A 17680-nucleotide genomic window follows, 5' to 3' on the forward strand; every position below is an offset into this window, starting at 1 on the left:
AACAGCGACTCTTTTCATTTCTTTAAATTATTTATACCGCCACCCATCTCACACCAGTGACTCCAGGTGACGTACAAAGGTTAAAAACCCAAGTTATGACTCAGGAATAAGAAACAGCTGGAACGGCTGCTTTGGCAGAGGGTGGAGAGCAGGCCAGAGGAACGCCAGTCTCTGCCAGTGTTTTTGCCTCTTTCTATCTCGGGGAGGGTCAGGGCATCACTCACCGAGAGTGGTTTTCCTCCCCACTCTGCCCTCCCTGTGACTCATGTAAACAGCTGTAGGAAAAAAACGATCGGCCCCCAGCAGAAGGCGGTTCGTTTTTTCTGGGCCAAAGTGGAGATGCTGTGGTATCGCAGGGTGGTGGCGAGCGAGCGCTGGGCATTCTGGAGCTGCCCCAGGGTTATCCCGGAGCATGGGGGGGAGCGGTCCTAGGTTGCCTAAGGTTTGCATTGCAGCGGGTGGGGTGGGGGGAGCAAGCTGGAAAGGGCACCTGTTCTCAGGCAGCCAGAGAGGAAAGGTGGAAGCGATGCATCGGGGCTAGAGCAGTGCTTTTCAGCCTTGGCCACTTCAAGATGGGTGGACTTCAACTCCCAGAATCTGGCTGGGGAATTCTGGGGGTTGAAGTCCACCTGTCTTAAAGGTGACAAGGTTGAGAAACACTGCTCTACACTGACCCAGGTGTAGTTTTACTGGTGGTTTCCGAGGGTTGCTAAATAGCCATCTGTCTGGGGAGCTTTAATTTGAATTCTTGCACTCAACAGGGGGGACAGTTGGACTAGGGGACTTTCCAACTGTGTGATTCTAGGACTCTAAATGGGGCACAAATGACCTGGCTCAAATTATCATATTTTGGACACATTATGCAAAGACCTAGCTCTCTGGAGAAGTCTACCATGCTGGACAAAGTGGAAGAAAAGATAAGAAGAGGACAACCAGCAGCAAGGACTTGATTATGGTGGTGATGTGTACACCGTTGGAAGACCTGAAGGACCAGGCTGGAGACAGATCATCCTGGATAAGGTCTATCTCTGTGGTCACTAAGAGATGACACTGACTTGATGGGACACAGTCAGTTTATGTCTTTGGTCTTCTCCAACCTAGTAACCTTTAGATGTCTTTCCAACCTTCTTTAGAAGTTAGGTCAGACCTGAGCTGACATACTCATGGAACAGATTTGCTCCCAGTTTGGAAACGGTGGCAGAGATAGAAATGTGTCTGAACTTTAATGTCTTCTTGCATGCTCTGATTAGTCCCAGTGGGGAGAAGGAATGACAGCTGGTCCTCCATCTTTCACCCTGGGTTCATGCTCGCTGTCAGTATGGAATTTTTTCTAATTTTCCTGACTTCAGAACTGCATGGGTTTTGATCTACTTCATCTACCAAAGAAGTAAAGATAACATGAATTGAATCATAGGACAAGTTATAGATACTACTGGGAGAGAAATGAGGAGCACCCCTTGGAACTGCTCCTAAGAATGTGCGAAAACTCACGTCACCCTTAACCAAGTCTTCATTTCAGTGTTTGCAACCTGAGCTCCCAGCTACCCAGTTGGTGCCAAGTTAACCCAGTAAATATCAGATATTTCACAAGCTTCTGAGCTGGCTGGGCTGCATTGTTGGAAAGGTCACCGTAGACTTTGCAGTCCTTGGCACAGAAGAAGCCTCTCTGGCTTCTGTTTGGGCTGGGAAGCTAGCCGCCAAGACCAAGGAGGCAGCTATCCCCCAAACCTTGAGTTGATCTTGGCTGTTCCACAGAACAAGGCAACTAGAGTTTTTTTGCAGTTCTCCTCTGATATGCTGATGGGAAGGACTGTTGGTCATGCTCCAGATGGTCCTACTGAATCTGAGATGGCAGGAACAATGGGCACTCCACTTCCTGAATACTGTGGCTGTGCCAGTTGGGTCTGATCTGGTTTGAACATGTAAGAAAACCAACCTGATTTGATTCAGATGCCCAAATCTATTTGAACCAGAACTTCAAACTGAACCCATTTGACTTAGTCCAGTTTGGACTAACACGTGCCTTGGTGGAAAATCAGCAAATCTGTGTAGGTTGATTCAGATCAGTTTGTTTGAACTGTCAGACTGATTTGGCACTCTGAATCAATCAATGGGGGAGGGGGTATCAAGTATTTGCACAGGACCTGTTTTCTTTTTCTTTGAAGGATTGTCTGATATGGAACCTGTTTTGCATTGGGCAGAACTAAGATTGCTTCCCCACATTCTCCATCCTGTACAGAGGAAAACTGGGGCAGTTTTGATTATCTGGTGGGGAAATGGGGACAGTTTCCCCAGGACATGACACTTTCATTTTCCTTGAATCTTTTGCCTGTGCCTAATTGAAGGGTTGAACTTGCCAGCCATTTGTATGAAAATACATTTTGATTGATTGATCATGTGCCATCAAGTTGGTGTCAACTCTTAGCGGCCACATAGATAGACCTTCTCCAGGATGGTCTGTTTCCAACCTGGTCCTACAGGTCTTCCAACGGTGCTCCCATCACCACTGTAACTGAGTCCCTCCACCTTGCTGCTGGTCATCCTCTTCTCTTTCCTTCCATTTTTCCCAGCATCAGAACCTTCACTAGAGAGCTGGGTGTTTGCATCATGTGTCCGAAGTAGAATAATTTGAGCCTGTTCATTTGTGTCTCAAGTGAGAACTCTGAGTTGATTTGCTCAATGATCCATCGGTTTGTTTTCTTGGCTGTCCATGGTCTTCTCAGGAGTCTTCTCCAACACCAAAGCTCAAAAGCGTCAATACTCTTCCTTCCTGCTTCTTCGAAGTCCAACTTTTGCTTCCATAGAGGGTCACAGGGAAAACCGTGGCTTGCACGATTCTGATCTTTGTAGGTAGAGACACATCGCAACATCTGAATATCTTTTCCAAGGCCTTCATGGCTGCTCTACCAAGGGCTAGTCTGTGGCATGTTTCTTGACCGCCTGTTCCTTTTCTGTTGATACTTGATCCTAAAAAATAAGTTATTCACCCACCACTACCTTCACTGTCAAAAATAAAATATAAAATGCATTTCATAATTTACATAGTGTTATTTTACAAAAAATAAAATACATTTTAGCCCCTTTCCGAATCATAGGTGCTTAGAAAAAAATATGTTCCCCTTCTGGGTGTGTTTTGGGAATCGACTGGATAAAACATTTGTACCCAATTAACCCACTTTTCAGCTCAGCAGGCGACTTGAGGCTGCATTTTTGCGTGCTCTCCCTCCGCAATGGCCTGGAGTTCATTTTGGCTCCTTGTCACGTTGTTGAGCTCAGAGGGATTTATTTGATCCTCTGCCTCCCGCTGTTGGTTTCCACTGAACTCGAGTGACCTCCATCCAGGGAGGTTACTGAAAGCTGCCTGGGTGCCCAGCAGAAAACGTGGGCACGAAAGGCAGCCTGCCAACTTTGCTTCTGATCCAGGATCTGGGACGGCACATCAGCGGGATTTGCGGCTGGCCGTCAAAATGATACCCTGCTATTCTGCCAAGGTCTGGTGGCCCTGGTTATTAAGTTATGAAAGGCATAAAGGTAAAAGCAAACAAGAACTAATAATCGAGGAGGAAGGTAGAGAGCAAGAAAGTTAGAGATAAAGAATACAAAAGTGGTGGAAAATCAAAGAAAAGGAAGAGGGAAAAAGGAATACAAAAAGAATAACTTCCGACTTCTTATAAAGCAGATGTAAACAGATCATATAATAACCTCTTACTCTAAAACTACTTCTTAACATACAATCTATTAATTTAACTAATCATCACATCCATATATCATAATTCCATTTTTTTCTGCCCCTGGTTGATTTCAAGAGATTCGTAGGCTGTTGTCCTAGGGAACAGGGCAGCCTCCCACATCCCGGGCCCTAAACCCTTTTTAAATGGACTTACTGGGGATTTATTTACGAGGGATCTTCCAAAATCTGCCTTGCAACCTATTTACTTATTTATTTGGAAAAGATAGATGGCTGCCCGCCTTAAATAAATAACTCTGGACAGCGAACAACCGATCCATAGAAAAAAGCAATTTAATAAAATCCCCGTAAAGGTCCTGGCTATGCCAGCAGGCCTGGGGAACCCAGAGGACGGGGGGATTAGTGAGGTGGCTCTCTTATTTGTAACATCCTTTTTAGTTCTATTTTGATTTTTTATACTTTTAATGTATTTATTGATTGTTTTTAGCTTTGTTGTACACCGCCCAGAGTCGCCTGTGGTGAGATGGGGGGCTATATAAATTGGTTAAATAAATAAATACAACAAAAATACAATTAAAAATAATCCTAAGGCAATAAGGCACTGCTTAACAAACTTGCAATTTCAAAGCCCATATATATCGGGCTCGTCTGGCACTTGAGCCTTAATGCCCTGGGGAAAAGCCAAGTCTTTATGGCCTTTTAAACTTGACGTCTGACGTTTTCTATCCAAATGGCCAGGTTGCTTGGGAATTTATTTTGAATTTGTCTTGGTCTTTGGTGGACTTTCTTCTTGGCAGTGACTGCGGTGTTACGCTTTTGCTGTGGCATATCTTTCCATCCCTTTGAAGCTTCCCTGGCTGCTTATACCCCGAACAGGCTGCTAATACCTCTCACCCTGTCAGAAAAAGGGAGAAGCCAGGGAAGTTGCTAACTGCTGGAAAAGTGATGGTACAACGAAAGACAGGACTCAGCTGCTACCCTTGGATAAAGCCAGGCTGATCCAGTCCACTCCCAGCCAGCCTCACTCACCTACTAGTGTGTCCAGTACTGTCCATACGCCCCAGCCCACTTCACCACTCCTTGGTTCTTCCACCCTACTTATGGAGGATATGGAGGAAAAAAATCAAGAGCACCTCTGACGGAGGACCATCCAGCCTCTGTTTGAAGACCTCCAGCAACGGAGGACTTAGTACATCATGGGGCAGCCTGCTCATTGGCTGACAGCTTGTGCAGGCAGGAAGCTCCTCCTGATGTCTAGCCTGAAAATCTTTCCTTGTAGTTTTAATCCACTGGTTTTGGTCTTTCCCTTTGCGGGGCAACAGAGAATAAATTCACTCTCTTTTCTATGTGGCAACCCTTCAGATCTTTGAAGGCCATATTACTGGTGATTGTATTGTTTGTGTTAGAATTAGAGTTTCTTTTTGCTTGTAAGATTTTTTCATTCATTCATTCATTCATTCATTCATTCATTCATTCATTCATTCATTCATTCATTCTGTCTTTCCTTTCTAGGAAACTTCCAGACCATCCGTCCACTGACTGGGACGTACCTCTGCTTGCGGAGCTGATCCTCTCACATATCAAAACCTACCAGATCAACCTGGTAATGCAGTATTTTAAGAATTTCTTTCTTTAAATGGATGCTTCTGAAAAGGACACAATGATGGCACCAGTACCAAGAACTTTTCAAGAGGTTCCACAAATATTGAAAGAAAGGATTGCGTCTTTGAGGGAGGGAACTCCCTCTCCAGACAATCTCAATTGAGATTGATTAGCATATAAATTAAATCATGAAAAATCCAATGTACAGTTTGGAGATGATGAAATGGCATGCTGGCTGGGGAGTTCTGGGAGTTGAAGTCCACACATCTTAAAGTTGCCAGGTTTGAAAAACACTGTTATAGCCCTATTAAATGATAATGAGAGGGATAAGCAGAGCCTCTTCTCCTTGTTTAGCGACTACAATCAGGACTGGCAACTTGGTCTTAAGCGAAGCAGTCGCTAAGCGAAACACCACAATTTTATGAACCTACTTCAGGTTTCCTTTGCTTTACAGACAGGAAGGTTGTAAATGTGAGGACTGGTCACAAAGTTACTTTTTCATCACTGTAGTGACTGCAAATGGTTGCTAAACAAGGCAGTTGCTAAGCAGGACAGCCTCTACTGTTTTTGTTTCCAAGCCCAATTTTAGACACTTGCCTTCATTTAAATTTTAAACAGGGCAAGCTACTGTATATAAACAGGGAGCAAACCCCACCCTCCCTCGCACTGATGATGTTCCCTAGTCGGATAATGAAATGTCTGCAAGCAAACCGCCAAGCTCAGAGAACACCAAGGACTCCAAACTTTAAATAGTTTGGGGTCCAAGATACTGGAAGGAAATATGGCTCTCTGCAAAATTTTGCCCATCCCCTACCATCCTCAAAAGAAGCTTGGCTGTTTAGAACATCTCAGGATGAAGTTGGGGTGGCAGGAGCTGAAAGCAGGGCCTTCTTAGTGGTGGCGGCCCCTGGACTCCGGAGAGTCTTCTTGTTCCTCTTCCCAATTTCTGGAATATTTTACTTTGATCAGCATATTATGGCTTTGTTTGTTTTTTAATCTCTATTTATTATGAATACTGCATCCTAGTTGAAGTCCACACGACAAACCTTTTTTCCTTAATTCTTTGTTGTGATTGTATTGCTTTTTTATGGGCTGTATCTGTGTTTTGTCTTTAGAAAAAACTTCAGTGTGGTTGCTGCAAGGGAAAATAGGAGGAGGGAGCGTTACGTATGTGGCCTTCAGCTCCAAAAGGAGAAGCGAGATATACATCTAGCAAATAAATGCATAAAATTGGGAGGGTTGCATAAGCTGGCCATGCCAGCGAGAATGTTTTTGCTTTTATAATTAGGTGGCAGCATTAGCGTGGCTGCTACCACCATCCCCATGCGTTCCCTGGCTGGTGTCACACCGTCCCAAAGTCATCTGATCACAGCCACCGGGGTGGACAGATGCACAAGACCCGCTTGTCCCCATCAGTCTGGGGCTGGAGATGTTCCCTCAACTCTGCTGGGTCGAAAAGACAGCTGTAAAAACTGGGCCACGCGGAGTGCTTTGTGGAGCTGGGCCGGTGGACTTGATAACCGGGTTCAGGCACCAGCATTGGCAAAACGCGTTAGGGCAGTAGGTTAAATTGGTGCAATTTATTAGCACATGAAACGCCTATAGAAAGCACCACGGAGCATCAGTCGCACGGCCGCGGCTGCCGTCTTGACCGCGGACACCGCTGATGGGTCAGGCGAGGTGGAGATAGGTCCTGGTGAGGGGGAAGGGAGATGCTGCCGGGTGACCAGTCGCCCAGACAAAGTCTCTCTTTTCCTCGCCCCTCTTTGCCCCCAGCTCGGTCGCAGCAAGAAGAGCGAGAATCCCAGATAGGAAGGGATGTTTGAGATCTTCTAGTCCAGCCCCTGCCCAGGAGAGGAATCCTCAGACCATTCTGGACAAACGGATGACCGCCCCAGAGACAAGGAGGCCGCTTAATGCCCTCTCGCCTTGCCACCCTTTTTGCCCTTCCTCCCTGGAACTTGGAGGAACGACCCAGGTCTGGCCTTCTGAAGCCGCCCACGGCTGAGTTTCAGCCAAGCTCAGCCCCAGCTTCTGCCCTCCAAGCTGCGGAGTGAGGAATTTATTTTCTGCCTGGAAGATTTACGCTGCCGGCTCCAGCTCTCCGAGGGCGGGGAGGGAGGGCTGTCAGGGCACGATCCAGTTAAAGCATCTGTTGGCAGAGGGTGGCTTTGCCTTGGCCCCGGGTGAACTCCGAAGAGCAGGCTGTTCAGCGCTGGCTCTTGTTGACTCGCTGGGGTAACTGGCACTTCTCCACGGCTGCCCAACAGCCACGCCGAGGCACATCGTCGAAGCCGTAAAATCCCAAAAGCTTATTCGGTGTGTCGAGGCCTCCTGAGATGTCTTGATGGACATGAGCTCAGCCGTCTCTTGTTCAACAGTGCGGTGAAAGTCCTGTTTTTCCCAGACGGTCACTTTGAGGTTGGCCGCTGAATGTCCTGGGGAGTTGAAATGCTCTGATCTTACTGTACTTTGCCCTTCTTTGGAGTCCTGGTGTCAAAGTTAGGTCTGTTAGTTCTTTCGCATGACTTTGGATGAGTATTAGCGGTCTCATGGAAGGGTTCTCAACCACATTCACTTTAAGATGTGTGGACTTCAACTCCCAGAACCCCCCAGCCAGCATGTCCACACATCTTAAAGTGGCTGAGGTTGAGAAACATTGGTCTAGTGAATAGGAAAGTTGGAGTCAGAGGCAGCCCGGCTGGGTTTTGGGGTTGATCAACGCAACCTGACTCTGGAGAACGAAGGGTCATCAGTAGGATGCTAATTTATTGAGTGAAGATAAAATAAGGGGGGGGGGCTTTATTACGTTTTGAAGTATACTTTGGAGGCAGGCTACGTCTTGTCCTTGCTAAAGAGAGGCTGTTTGGTGTAGTGGTTAGAGGCACTGGGCTGGAAACCAGGAGACTGTGAGTTCTGCTTTGGGCACCACGCCAGCGGGGTGACCATGGGGCCGGTCCCTCTCTCTCAGCCCCAGGAAGGAGGAGGCCAGGGCAAATTCCTTCTGAAAAGTCTCGCCCAAAAACCCTATGGATTTGTCCACGCAGTTGCCGGAGTCAAGACTGCCTTGAAGGTGCTCACACACACACACACTCACACACACACAGAGGAATGTGGTGATGAAGCCCTGGTGGGTTTTCCCCTCCCCTCCCGAGCATGGGGCAGATTTCCTTCCTCCACAAAGACCACTGAGGGTCTTTGGCAAGAGGGGGAGCAGCCCAGCCGGTGGGGGGCTTCAAGCTGCCAGTGCCCCTTGGCGAGAAACGCTGCCTGGCCACCCTGGGCATCTCTTGCAGGCTTGGGGGGGCGTTGATGGGAGGGACTGACCACCGGCGCTTGCTCTCTGTGGTTTAAGAAGAAAAATGACTCCCAGAATCGGGGCTCCTCTCAGTTAGAAAAACACGGGTGGCGCTTTGAGGAATGGGTCCCCTCCTCTGGCGCTGAATCCTCCCAATCATCTTTTCATCTCGGTCTCTTTTATTGATCTTAGCCTCATTCTTTGTTCGATTGTTGTGACCCCCCCCAGAGCTGTCGGGAGTTGGGCAGCGTAGTAGTTGAATAAATCATCATCATCACTGTCATCGTCATCATCCTCTCACCAGCTCTTAGGTGGCTTTATAGATCCATTTAGACTGGGCCACCCCTTGGCTCTTCAGAGCGTGACCGCATTGAAGGATGTGCTCCCTTCTTCAGCACCCATTTTTTAGATCCTGACCTAAGTTTCCTCCAGCTTACATTCTCCCTCCTTTTTCATCCCCGCGACCACCCTGTGAGTCGGCTGGAGGGGGGCACAGAGACCCCCGGGGCATTCCTATGGCTGAAGGAGGAGTCCAACCATCCCCGTCCTGCCCCCTTTTGCGCTACGAGCCCCTCCCCGAAACCTCTGCCCGTTGGTGCGGCTGCAAGAATGGGTCCACACGGAGAGCCCCCCGCCCCAGATCAGGCTGTGGGTGGCTCAGGGTGTTTCAGCTGCTCCCCAAATGTGTGTGGGTGGGAGGGAAAGCATCAGAAGACCTTTTTCCTTGCTCTTGCTCCTCCCTGGGGCAACCGGGCTGCGAAGGGCTCGGCCGCGGTGAGTCATCGCCCAAGAACTAGAACCGGATCGGCGAGAAACCCGGGTGGCGTCTTCTCCCATCTGCCCCAAGAGGGCAGCGCCCCACGACGCCATCAGGGGAGCTGCGACGCCCAGACCTCTGGAGGAGCCCCCAGAAGCCCCTTTCAGAAGGATTGGCATCAGGGGTGTCCACGGGAAGGGGGTCGAAAAAGTCAAGATGGCTTTCTTTTTCTTTTTCTTTTTCTTTTCCGATAGGCCTAAACAAGTAGCAGTACAGGAGAGAGCTTGGTATTCAGTATGAAGGTAGAAATGTTCATTATATAACGGAATAATTGAATGCACTTGGCAGCTGTTTATCAACACTGCACTCAGCTCCAGATGTACGACGTAAGCAACCTTATGTCTGTGAACGTGAACGTTTCAGAAAGCCTAGTTAATATTGATATAAACTTCCCCCCCCCCCATCTTTAAAGGTTTCAGTTACCTAAATCATCATAGTGTTAAAAGTCTCTGGTTAATACTGAATAAATATCACTGCGCCCAAATAATATAATGCAGTGTTTCTCAACCTCAGCAACTTCAAGATGCGTGGACTTCAACTCCCAGAATTCCCCAGCCAGCCATGGCTGGCTGGGGAATTCTGGGAGTTGAAGTCCACGCATCTTGAAGTTGCTGAGGTTGAGAAACACTGATATAATGTATTAGTTGTGTCTTATAATACAATAAAACAGTATTAAAAAAAAATCAGGATGGTGGCCAGAACTATATGATCAAAGCCCCGCTCTTTTTTACATGTAATGCATGTAAAAAAAGGGCAGGGCTTCAATTGTATGGTTGCGGCCACCATCCTGACTTTTCTGACCCCTCCCAACCCCCCTGATTTGCAGACTCCTTTTTTTCAGCCACCATCTTGACTGTTTTGACCTTCCCAGACCTCCCTGATTTGCATGCTCCTTTTTTTTCAGGGAGAGCTTACTACATACCGCTACCCACTGGGGTGGGGGCTGCATTTTCCCACCATTTCCCCATTTTGCAAGTTGGGACCAGACCCGGGTCTCAGACTAAGGTCAGCCTGGCAAAACAGTCGTGGCAGAAAAGATGGGGCTCGGCGTCCGTTCGTCCTGGGGTCCCCCGTCTAATGGGTCATTATTTATTTATTTTTATTTATTATTAAACTTATATTAGAATAAATATTAGAATTATTACATTTATTAAATATTATATTACACGTTATTAAATTTATATTTGTAAGACGGTGTTTTGTTTTGCTCCTGATTTTTTCTTTGTTCCCTTTCGAAGCCTGGCTCCATGCTCAAAGCAGCATCTCTTATCCTGTGGGAATAAAAATCTCCGGAAGTTGGTCTTGATTCATTCTGTGCCTTAGAAATTTCCATCCTGTCTTTCCGTGATAAGGGAGAGGGCAGAAATCCTCGCCCCCGGGTAGAAATCACACAGTCACTTTTCGTGGTTCTTCCCCTCCAGGTTGTGACGTTCGATGCCAGGGGAGTGAGCGGGCACCCGAACCACCGGTCTGTCTACGCCGCCGTCAGGTACGGTCTGCATCCCGGTCAGTGCGTCCCACCGGCGGTCCTGGGCTGGGGGACCGACGGCCAGGTGCACTTTAAAACAAAAACGACAAGAGCTGTATTAGAAAATGTTCGCATTCTGCCCGCACAAGGGGATTGTGTGCTGGAAAGCAGCTGGAGTCAGCCGTCTTGAAAAAGAAGGAAAATTTTGCTGGGGGTGTGTGTGTTTATTGGACTGATTGATCGATTTCTGAGACGTCCAGCCTGCTTTTCCTCCATGAACTGGGGGGGTGGGGGCACGCACAGCACCTCTTCCTCCAAGTTGTTTTGCAGAGCGACATTCTGGGCAGGCTGCTGGAAAGTTCCCCGGAGTGAGCTGAGCGTGGACTCAGATTCAAGCCTCCCCGATCCTGTCCCAGCCCCTCAACTGCTAGTCCAGCCCTTCTGTAAGATGTCACGTTTCAGAAGGGTGCTCACGTTGAACCCCTGGCATAGGATGCAAGGCCCTGTCTCTTACCCACCCAAACGCACCTCGACCATCTTAGACAGATGACAGTGGATAAAAAATGAATTATAATTGTATTGGCATGAACAAGCCACACGCTCCGGCCCCACCAACCTGCTTCTTTGGCTTGGTGCTAGCTATTCACGACCCCTCTTTATCCCCCCTGTTCCCCAAAATCCAGTTGATCATGGGCAGCAGGGGAATGCAGCTGTTACAACCACACACATGCACACGCACACACACACACCCTTGAGCTTCAGGGACACACCGCTCCCCCCATCGCCTTGTCTGGATAATGATGCTACATTGCAAATCTCATGCCATAAGCAAGGGGGTGGGCAACTTTTGGGGTCTCCCCTTTTGCCCCCATCTGTGCAGCACGCGGGCATTGTGTAACACTAGGACTTGGCAAGGGAAAAAACCCGTTCTGAAGAGGAGGCTGCCCCCTACAGGCCACCCAGAGCAGCGAAGGGGTGCAGAACAGCTTTGCAGGACGGGGTAACCAGCCAGAATATTTTCCTTTTTCCCTGTTGCACACTATTCTATCAAGAAAGCACAACATGATTGCTACTACTCAGGTTTCCACTTGCCGCCCTCGTAGGATGTCACTTTGGCTGTGCCCCACCGTCCCCCTCCCCCCATCCCGTTTAATTCGTAGGTGGGAATTGGGGCGCAGTCTTTCCTTGCCTAACTCTCCAACCTGGCAGACGTGCCTGGTCTTTCGGTCCCCTCAAGGGCAAGACTCAGTGGCTGCCCATCCAGGACCAGCAGAGGAGAGGGCAGCACCCCCCAAGGCTGCCCGCCCCCTCCCAAACTTTTGGGAGCAGCTTTCTCCTAATGTTTAGCCTAAATCTGCTCCCTTGCAGTTGGATCAGATCCACGGTTCACGGATGGTTTACTATGCCAGGCAGGTTAAACGTTACAACCGTGCAACTAAAGCTTGGCGGTAAATGAGAGAAGAGAACTTTTGACCAGATACACAGGTTGAACCGTCAGGGGGTGGAGGGGGTGGGAGAGCCCCATCATACATCTACTCACCTCTGTCCTGTTTGCACTTCACAGGTCCTTGCACTCGGAGAGGAAGGTTCTGGAAGGTGGGTGTGCTAGTGAGTGAGCCAGGGGCTCTTTTTCTGTTTCTTTACACACATCTGGAAACATTGCTTCATCGGCTGCTTTCTGGTTCACAAAACCATTTTATTCATGAAGCCATTTGGTTAACAGAGCTAAACCATAAAGGAAGCCATTCGTCTCTAATTTTTATTTCAATGTCCTGGTGCAAAAGAGCTATAAACGTGCACCTTCAGAAGAATTGTTTGGGGGGAGTTCTTTCTGTCTGGTAGGCAGACTCTCTTGTCAAAAATGTGGGCCAGAAAGGAAGAAAAAAGGTGAAGCAAAGAGCATTTATTTACCTTCGAAATACGTATGTCCAGGGATAAGAAGGAACATGGTAGCATTTTTTCAGACTAACATTATTCAAAGGCAGAAGCTTTCGCGAGCTTCACAGCTTCAGCCTTTGAATAAAATGTGCTAGTCTGAAAAAATTCTACCACACTTCTCCTGATTTTTGGCTGTACCATACACTAAACACAGCCCTCTGCTCACAATAGCTTTCCAGTGGAAGAGGCTATTCTTTTGCTATTAAATATGCTATCAAAAATCTTTCCGGCGTGGCCTTCAAAAAGTTGTGCAGACTTTTGTACTCAACTGTTCTTTTAGAAAGTCTGGGCATGTCTGAATTCACATTCTGTCCCCTGATATTGGCCAGTCAGCTTTCCCAGGGTAGTTCACCCCCATCTTTATGTTATAATGGAGCATTATACATTTATTTTCATCTTCCACCTCCTCCCAGTTAGGCCTGCTTGAAAAAGAGGGTGTGTTTACTAGTCCGGGCGATTTTTGAAAAGTGCAACCCACTTTCCTAGGATGATCAACCAGGAGAACAGAGCAGAAGGTCTACACAGAGGGCAGAATAGTTGGGAAGATGAACAAAAGGGCCTCTTGAGATTTCTGGAGGACATTTGACCGGCTCTTCTTGGAAAGAGGAACAAAAGGATACAGGAAGATGAAAAAAATCATGAGTGTCCTACTAGATCAGGCCCACCATTGACATATTTCAGCCTCCTACATCCAACAGTTGGTAGATGGGGTTTTAAGGTGGTAAAGGTGCTTTTCTTGCAGCCACATAGGTATTGGAGTAGATGCCTGTGAATGGAGATCATCCTCTTTTAACTGTGAGATTAAGAGAGAGATTGAGCCCCTTTTGAGATGGCTCTTCCTCTTAAACATCACTCTGGAACAGCTCTCGGCATCTGATGCCTCGTTAATCACAACACCCCTTCCCTGACCCACAGTCACCCCCGGCCCAGGGACACCCAACTTGCTGCTTAGGCTAAGCCCTTCCAAATATAGCAGCCATTCCTGGTCCGTCGTCTTTTGATCTGGGAGGCCAGAGCGGTCGTCGTATTAGAAGGGGATTTCGGCAAAGGGCTGGTGACGTCAAGGCTTGCGGGGAGCCGAAAGGGCACATCTGTCTGCAGCAGTCCCCTGCCGCCTTGTCTGGGAAACGGGTCTGTGAAACTGTGGTACTCCGGTACCAGCCTTGGGCACAGAAAAAAATTAGACATTGATGTCTTCTGTGTCCTCTTTCCTTCCCCCCACCAAAAGTGGGGAGAGTCACTGATTCTCCCTCTTCTTTCCCAGTCCCAGTCCTTCTCACTTACCCTGAAAGCCACCTTGCAAAGAAGCAAAGGGGAGCTTTGCTGCAAAGTATAGGGTTGGGAAAAATACGGAGATCTCGCACTTCTACCTCGGTAGGGTGAATGTAGGGCAGCTTCTCCCATCGGGCGCCTCTAGATATGTCAGTTATGTGCCTGTCACAGCTGGGAGTCTGAGGTATTTGAAGGGCACCCTGACGGGAAGGCAAATTTAAGGTAGTCACTGGTGTGTCTCCTGACACTGACAGGTTCAGACAAGTGGGTCAGCCAGAATTCACATGTTGCCCTAAAGCAGCTTGTGGTTGGTTGGGTTCTGATTTAGCATAGTAGGTGTTTGCAGTTGTTGTGGCTTGTAAACCATGGCTTATGGTCAGCCTCATATGGGAACCCAGGTAATGGGCTGTGAGAATAACCTTGGGAGACAGGAGGAAGAAACGCAGCCCAGACAACAGTCAGAGAAGAGACATCTCAGCCCACATAAGGAAAAGGGACGTGGGAAGCATCTCAGAAGGGACCCTCCGTTCTCTGGAAAGTAAAGGCTGGGGAGGGGGGAAGCGCTTTCAGATTTGCAAGATTCTGTTATTGTGGCCTTACAATAAAGGTAGTATTAGTGCTCATAATTTTGACTACCTGTCTGGACAACCTCAAAGGGTAATCTGAATCAATCTTGCAACTCTCCATGCGCCTCCCCCCTCCCTGCTTTTATCCTAAAGAGAACTAGGGAGGGTCCAGTCTGAGACGTTTTCTCAAATTCCATTCCTGCTTTGGACTCAGATTTCATTTAGCCGACCGTGGCCTTGTCTGCAGCTCTTCCTCCTGTCTCCCAAGGTTATTCTCACAGCCTGTTACACCAAGCCAATTGTTTATCCAGTGAACCTTGATTAAACCAACCATGGCTAGATGTGATGTGTGAATCCAGCCAGAGTGGTTTCACAAAACAGAGAACAATCTGAATGCAACTGGGCAAAATAGCCTCCTGTAACCTGGTGCCCATAGAAACCTTGGGATGGCAGGAATCCACTAATTCACCCCCAAGTGGCCACCCACCTCCAAAAGAGAATCCACCATTGTTCTAGGCAGACGATTCCACTACTGAGCAGCTCCCACCATCAGGAAAATCATCCTGAGAGTCAGCCTGAAGCTCATTTTTTTTCACTTCAACCCATTCCCCTTGCTCTACCCCCCATGTCAACAGAGCACAGGTCCACCTTCCACGTAAAAAACATTTAGGTATTTGGAGACGGCTTTCGTATCTCCTGTTAAGCTTCACCTTTGCAAACTAAACATGCCATTGTGCTGTTCCTGATACAACTTGGTTTCCAGTCCTCTTATCAATTTGGAAACTCCAGATTGCACCAGCTCCATATTGTCCTTTCAAAGGACATGCCCCAAACCAGACACAGTTCGGCAAGAGCGGCCTCATTAATTAAGTTTTCAAAAGCCTTTGTCTCAGTAGCATGGCTACAAAATTGAACCCAGGCTGTGCGGCTCATGGGACGTCCACAGGGCATGATCCAAAAGGTCAGGTGGTGGCTGCCTTGGAGCGACTGAAACTCTGCCTGATTTTATGTGCAGTTGGACCATGCCCTGTGGACACCCCTGTCAGCCCCTCTAGGTGGGCCAGACCAAGAAACCAGATCCACAGGAAGGCTAAAAATACTTTTATTGAGATTGGCTCTAATAACAGAATTTTGCAAGTTGGATTGTGTTGGATCTCCTTCCCCTTCTTATACTCCTGCGAATCAGGGAGGTATCTGCCTGATCCACTTCCAAATGTTATCTGGATCCTTCTGGACTTAAAAAATGCTTTACCCCTCGTTGCCTTGGCAGCGGAGCTGGCATGTCTCTGTCAAGGTCATCTTCTTACTCTCTACAACCCTTGACTGCTTCATCTTATGAAGGAAATATAAAAATTAGTCCTAGAGCTGAACCTCACTCAGAGGCCACCTAGTCCAACCCCCCTCTATAAAGAAAAAAGAGACAAAGAGATTTCAGCCTGTCTCACATCTGCCTTCCAACCCACTGTTAAATAATCAGTTGGGAATCTTTAGCCAAGTCCCGGTTGAGGATAGTACGTCCTGGAGAAAGTCCACCTAGGTGGTTGCTAAGAGTCAATGTCGACCTAGTCAATCAAATAGCTGAAATCCGTTTCCCAGTTATATCCACCCCTTTGAGGTTGTCCTCTGAAGCCAAAGAGAGCAGTTCTGTTCTATCTTCTGCCTGGCACCCCTTCAGAGAGACAAAGGCCACTCTCAGTCTTTGCGTCATCTTCTCTGGAGGCAGCGGACTCTTTCAATTGTTCTTGTCAGACGTGCACATCCAAACCCCTTCTCTGCACAAGCTCCAGTTTGCATGTCCAGGCATTAGGAATAACATGGAAGTGGGGGGAAATCCAACCTCTTCAAGACAGGAATTCCCTGCAAACACTAAGAGGTCTCCCTGGGAAGGGGGAAATGTCTCTCTTCCCATTTTTAGAAACAGTGCAAGGTTGCAAGGAAAGAAAACAGAAAGGAGACCCTGTTTGAAAGTCAGCGTCCTGGGTCGGATGGTGCCATCTGTTGGCGTCTCCGCTGAGGACGTGGACCTGCATTACTACAATTTTCCAGCGCCCGCCTGTCTCTCTGTTGGCTTTCTGCCACAGGGCAAAGTCCTTCCTTCTCAATGAGGCTTTGTTACTGCTTGAGATAATTTTTTTGCTGGAACATTTATCTGTTAGTTGTTTGTATTTTAACCACATTAGGCTTACCCTTCAGTAGGGTTTAACTTCTGAGAGGAAGGAGGACTGCTGTGAATTATTTGGTTTCCTGCTTAGAACATTGTACATGGAAAGGTGGGGTGCAAATGTTACATTCACACACCCCCACAGTCATACTCAAAGCAGGAATCAAGACAGAATATGTGATTGATTGATTGATTGATTGATTGATTGATTGATTGAGTGCTGCAGTCAAGTTGATGTTGACTCTTGGCAATCACATAGACAGATTTTCTCCAGGAGGATCTGTCCCCAACATGGTCCTTCAAGTCTTCCTATGGTGCCCCCATCACTGTGGTAACTGAGTCCATCCCCCTTGCTGCTGGTCGTCCTCTTAGAGCAGTGTTGTCCAAACTTGGCCACTTTAAGATGAGTGGACATGCTGGCTGGGAAATTCTGGGAGTTGAGGTTCACTCATCTTAAAGTGGCCAAGTTTGAACAACACTATCTTAGAGTCTTCATGTTGATTGATTGATCATGTGCCATCAAGTTAGTTTCACTCTTAGTGACCACATAGATAGATTTTCTCCAAGATGATCAGTCCCTAACCTGGTTTTTCAGCCCTTACAACTGTGCACCCATCACCTGAGTCTGTCCACCTTTCTGCTGTTCATCCTCTTTCCCACAATTATGGATTTCTCCAGAGAGCTGGGTCCTCTCACAATGTGTTGAAAGAAAGTAAGTCTGAACCTGGTCACTGAAGCCTCGAGGGAGAACTCTGGGCTGATTTGCTCGATGATCCATCGGTTTGTTTTCTTGGCTGTGCATGGTCTTCTCAGGAGTCTTTCCAACCCCAAAGCTCAAAAGAGTCAATACTCTTCTGCTTCTTCAGACTC

General features: G+C 47.7%; 1 protein-coding gene across 6 annotated transcripts in view; it reads left to right on the forward strand.

Annotated features, from left to right (window-relative positions):
- Nucleotides 1-17680, forward strand: part of PIGL (phosphatidylinositol glycan anchor biosynthesis class L) — a 53543-nt gene that overhangs the window by 17728 nt on the left and 18135 nt on the right. For 5 of the 6 annotated variants that reach the window (XR_015795812.1, XR_015795813.1, XM_088138772.1 and 2 more), the window contains exons 3-5: nucleotides 5201-5291; nucleotides 10827-10894; nucleotides 12438-12481. Coding sequence is in view for 4 of the 6 variants with exons in the window: in XM_088138772.1 (XP_087994898.1) it covers nucleotides 5201-5291; nucleotides 10827-10894; nucleotides 12438-12481 (203 nt within the window). In the remaining 2 variants the exon portion in view is untranslated. The remainder of the gene's footprint in view (nucleotides 1-5200; nucleotides 5292-10826; nucleotides 10895-12437; nucleotides 12482-17680) is intronic. The other variant, XM_088138770.1, reaches the window with a different exon arrangement.

The sequence above is a fragment of the Python bivittatus genome, unplaced genomic scaffold, assembly GCF_059951505.1.
Source record: "Python bivittatus isolate LINGU-HERP-01145 unplaced genomic scaffold, Pbiv_v1 ctg000240_np1212, whole genome shotgun sequence".
Taxonomy (NCBI): Eukaryota; Metazoa; Chordata; class Lepidosauria; order Squamata; family Pythonidae; genus Python; species Python bivittatus.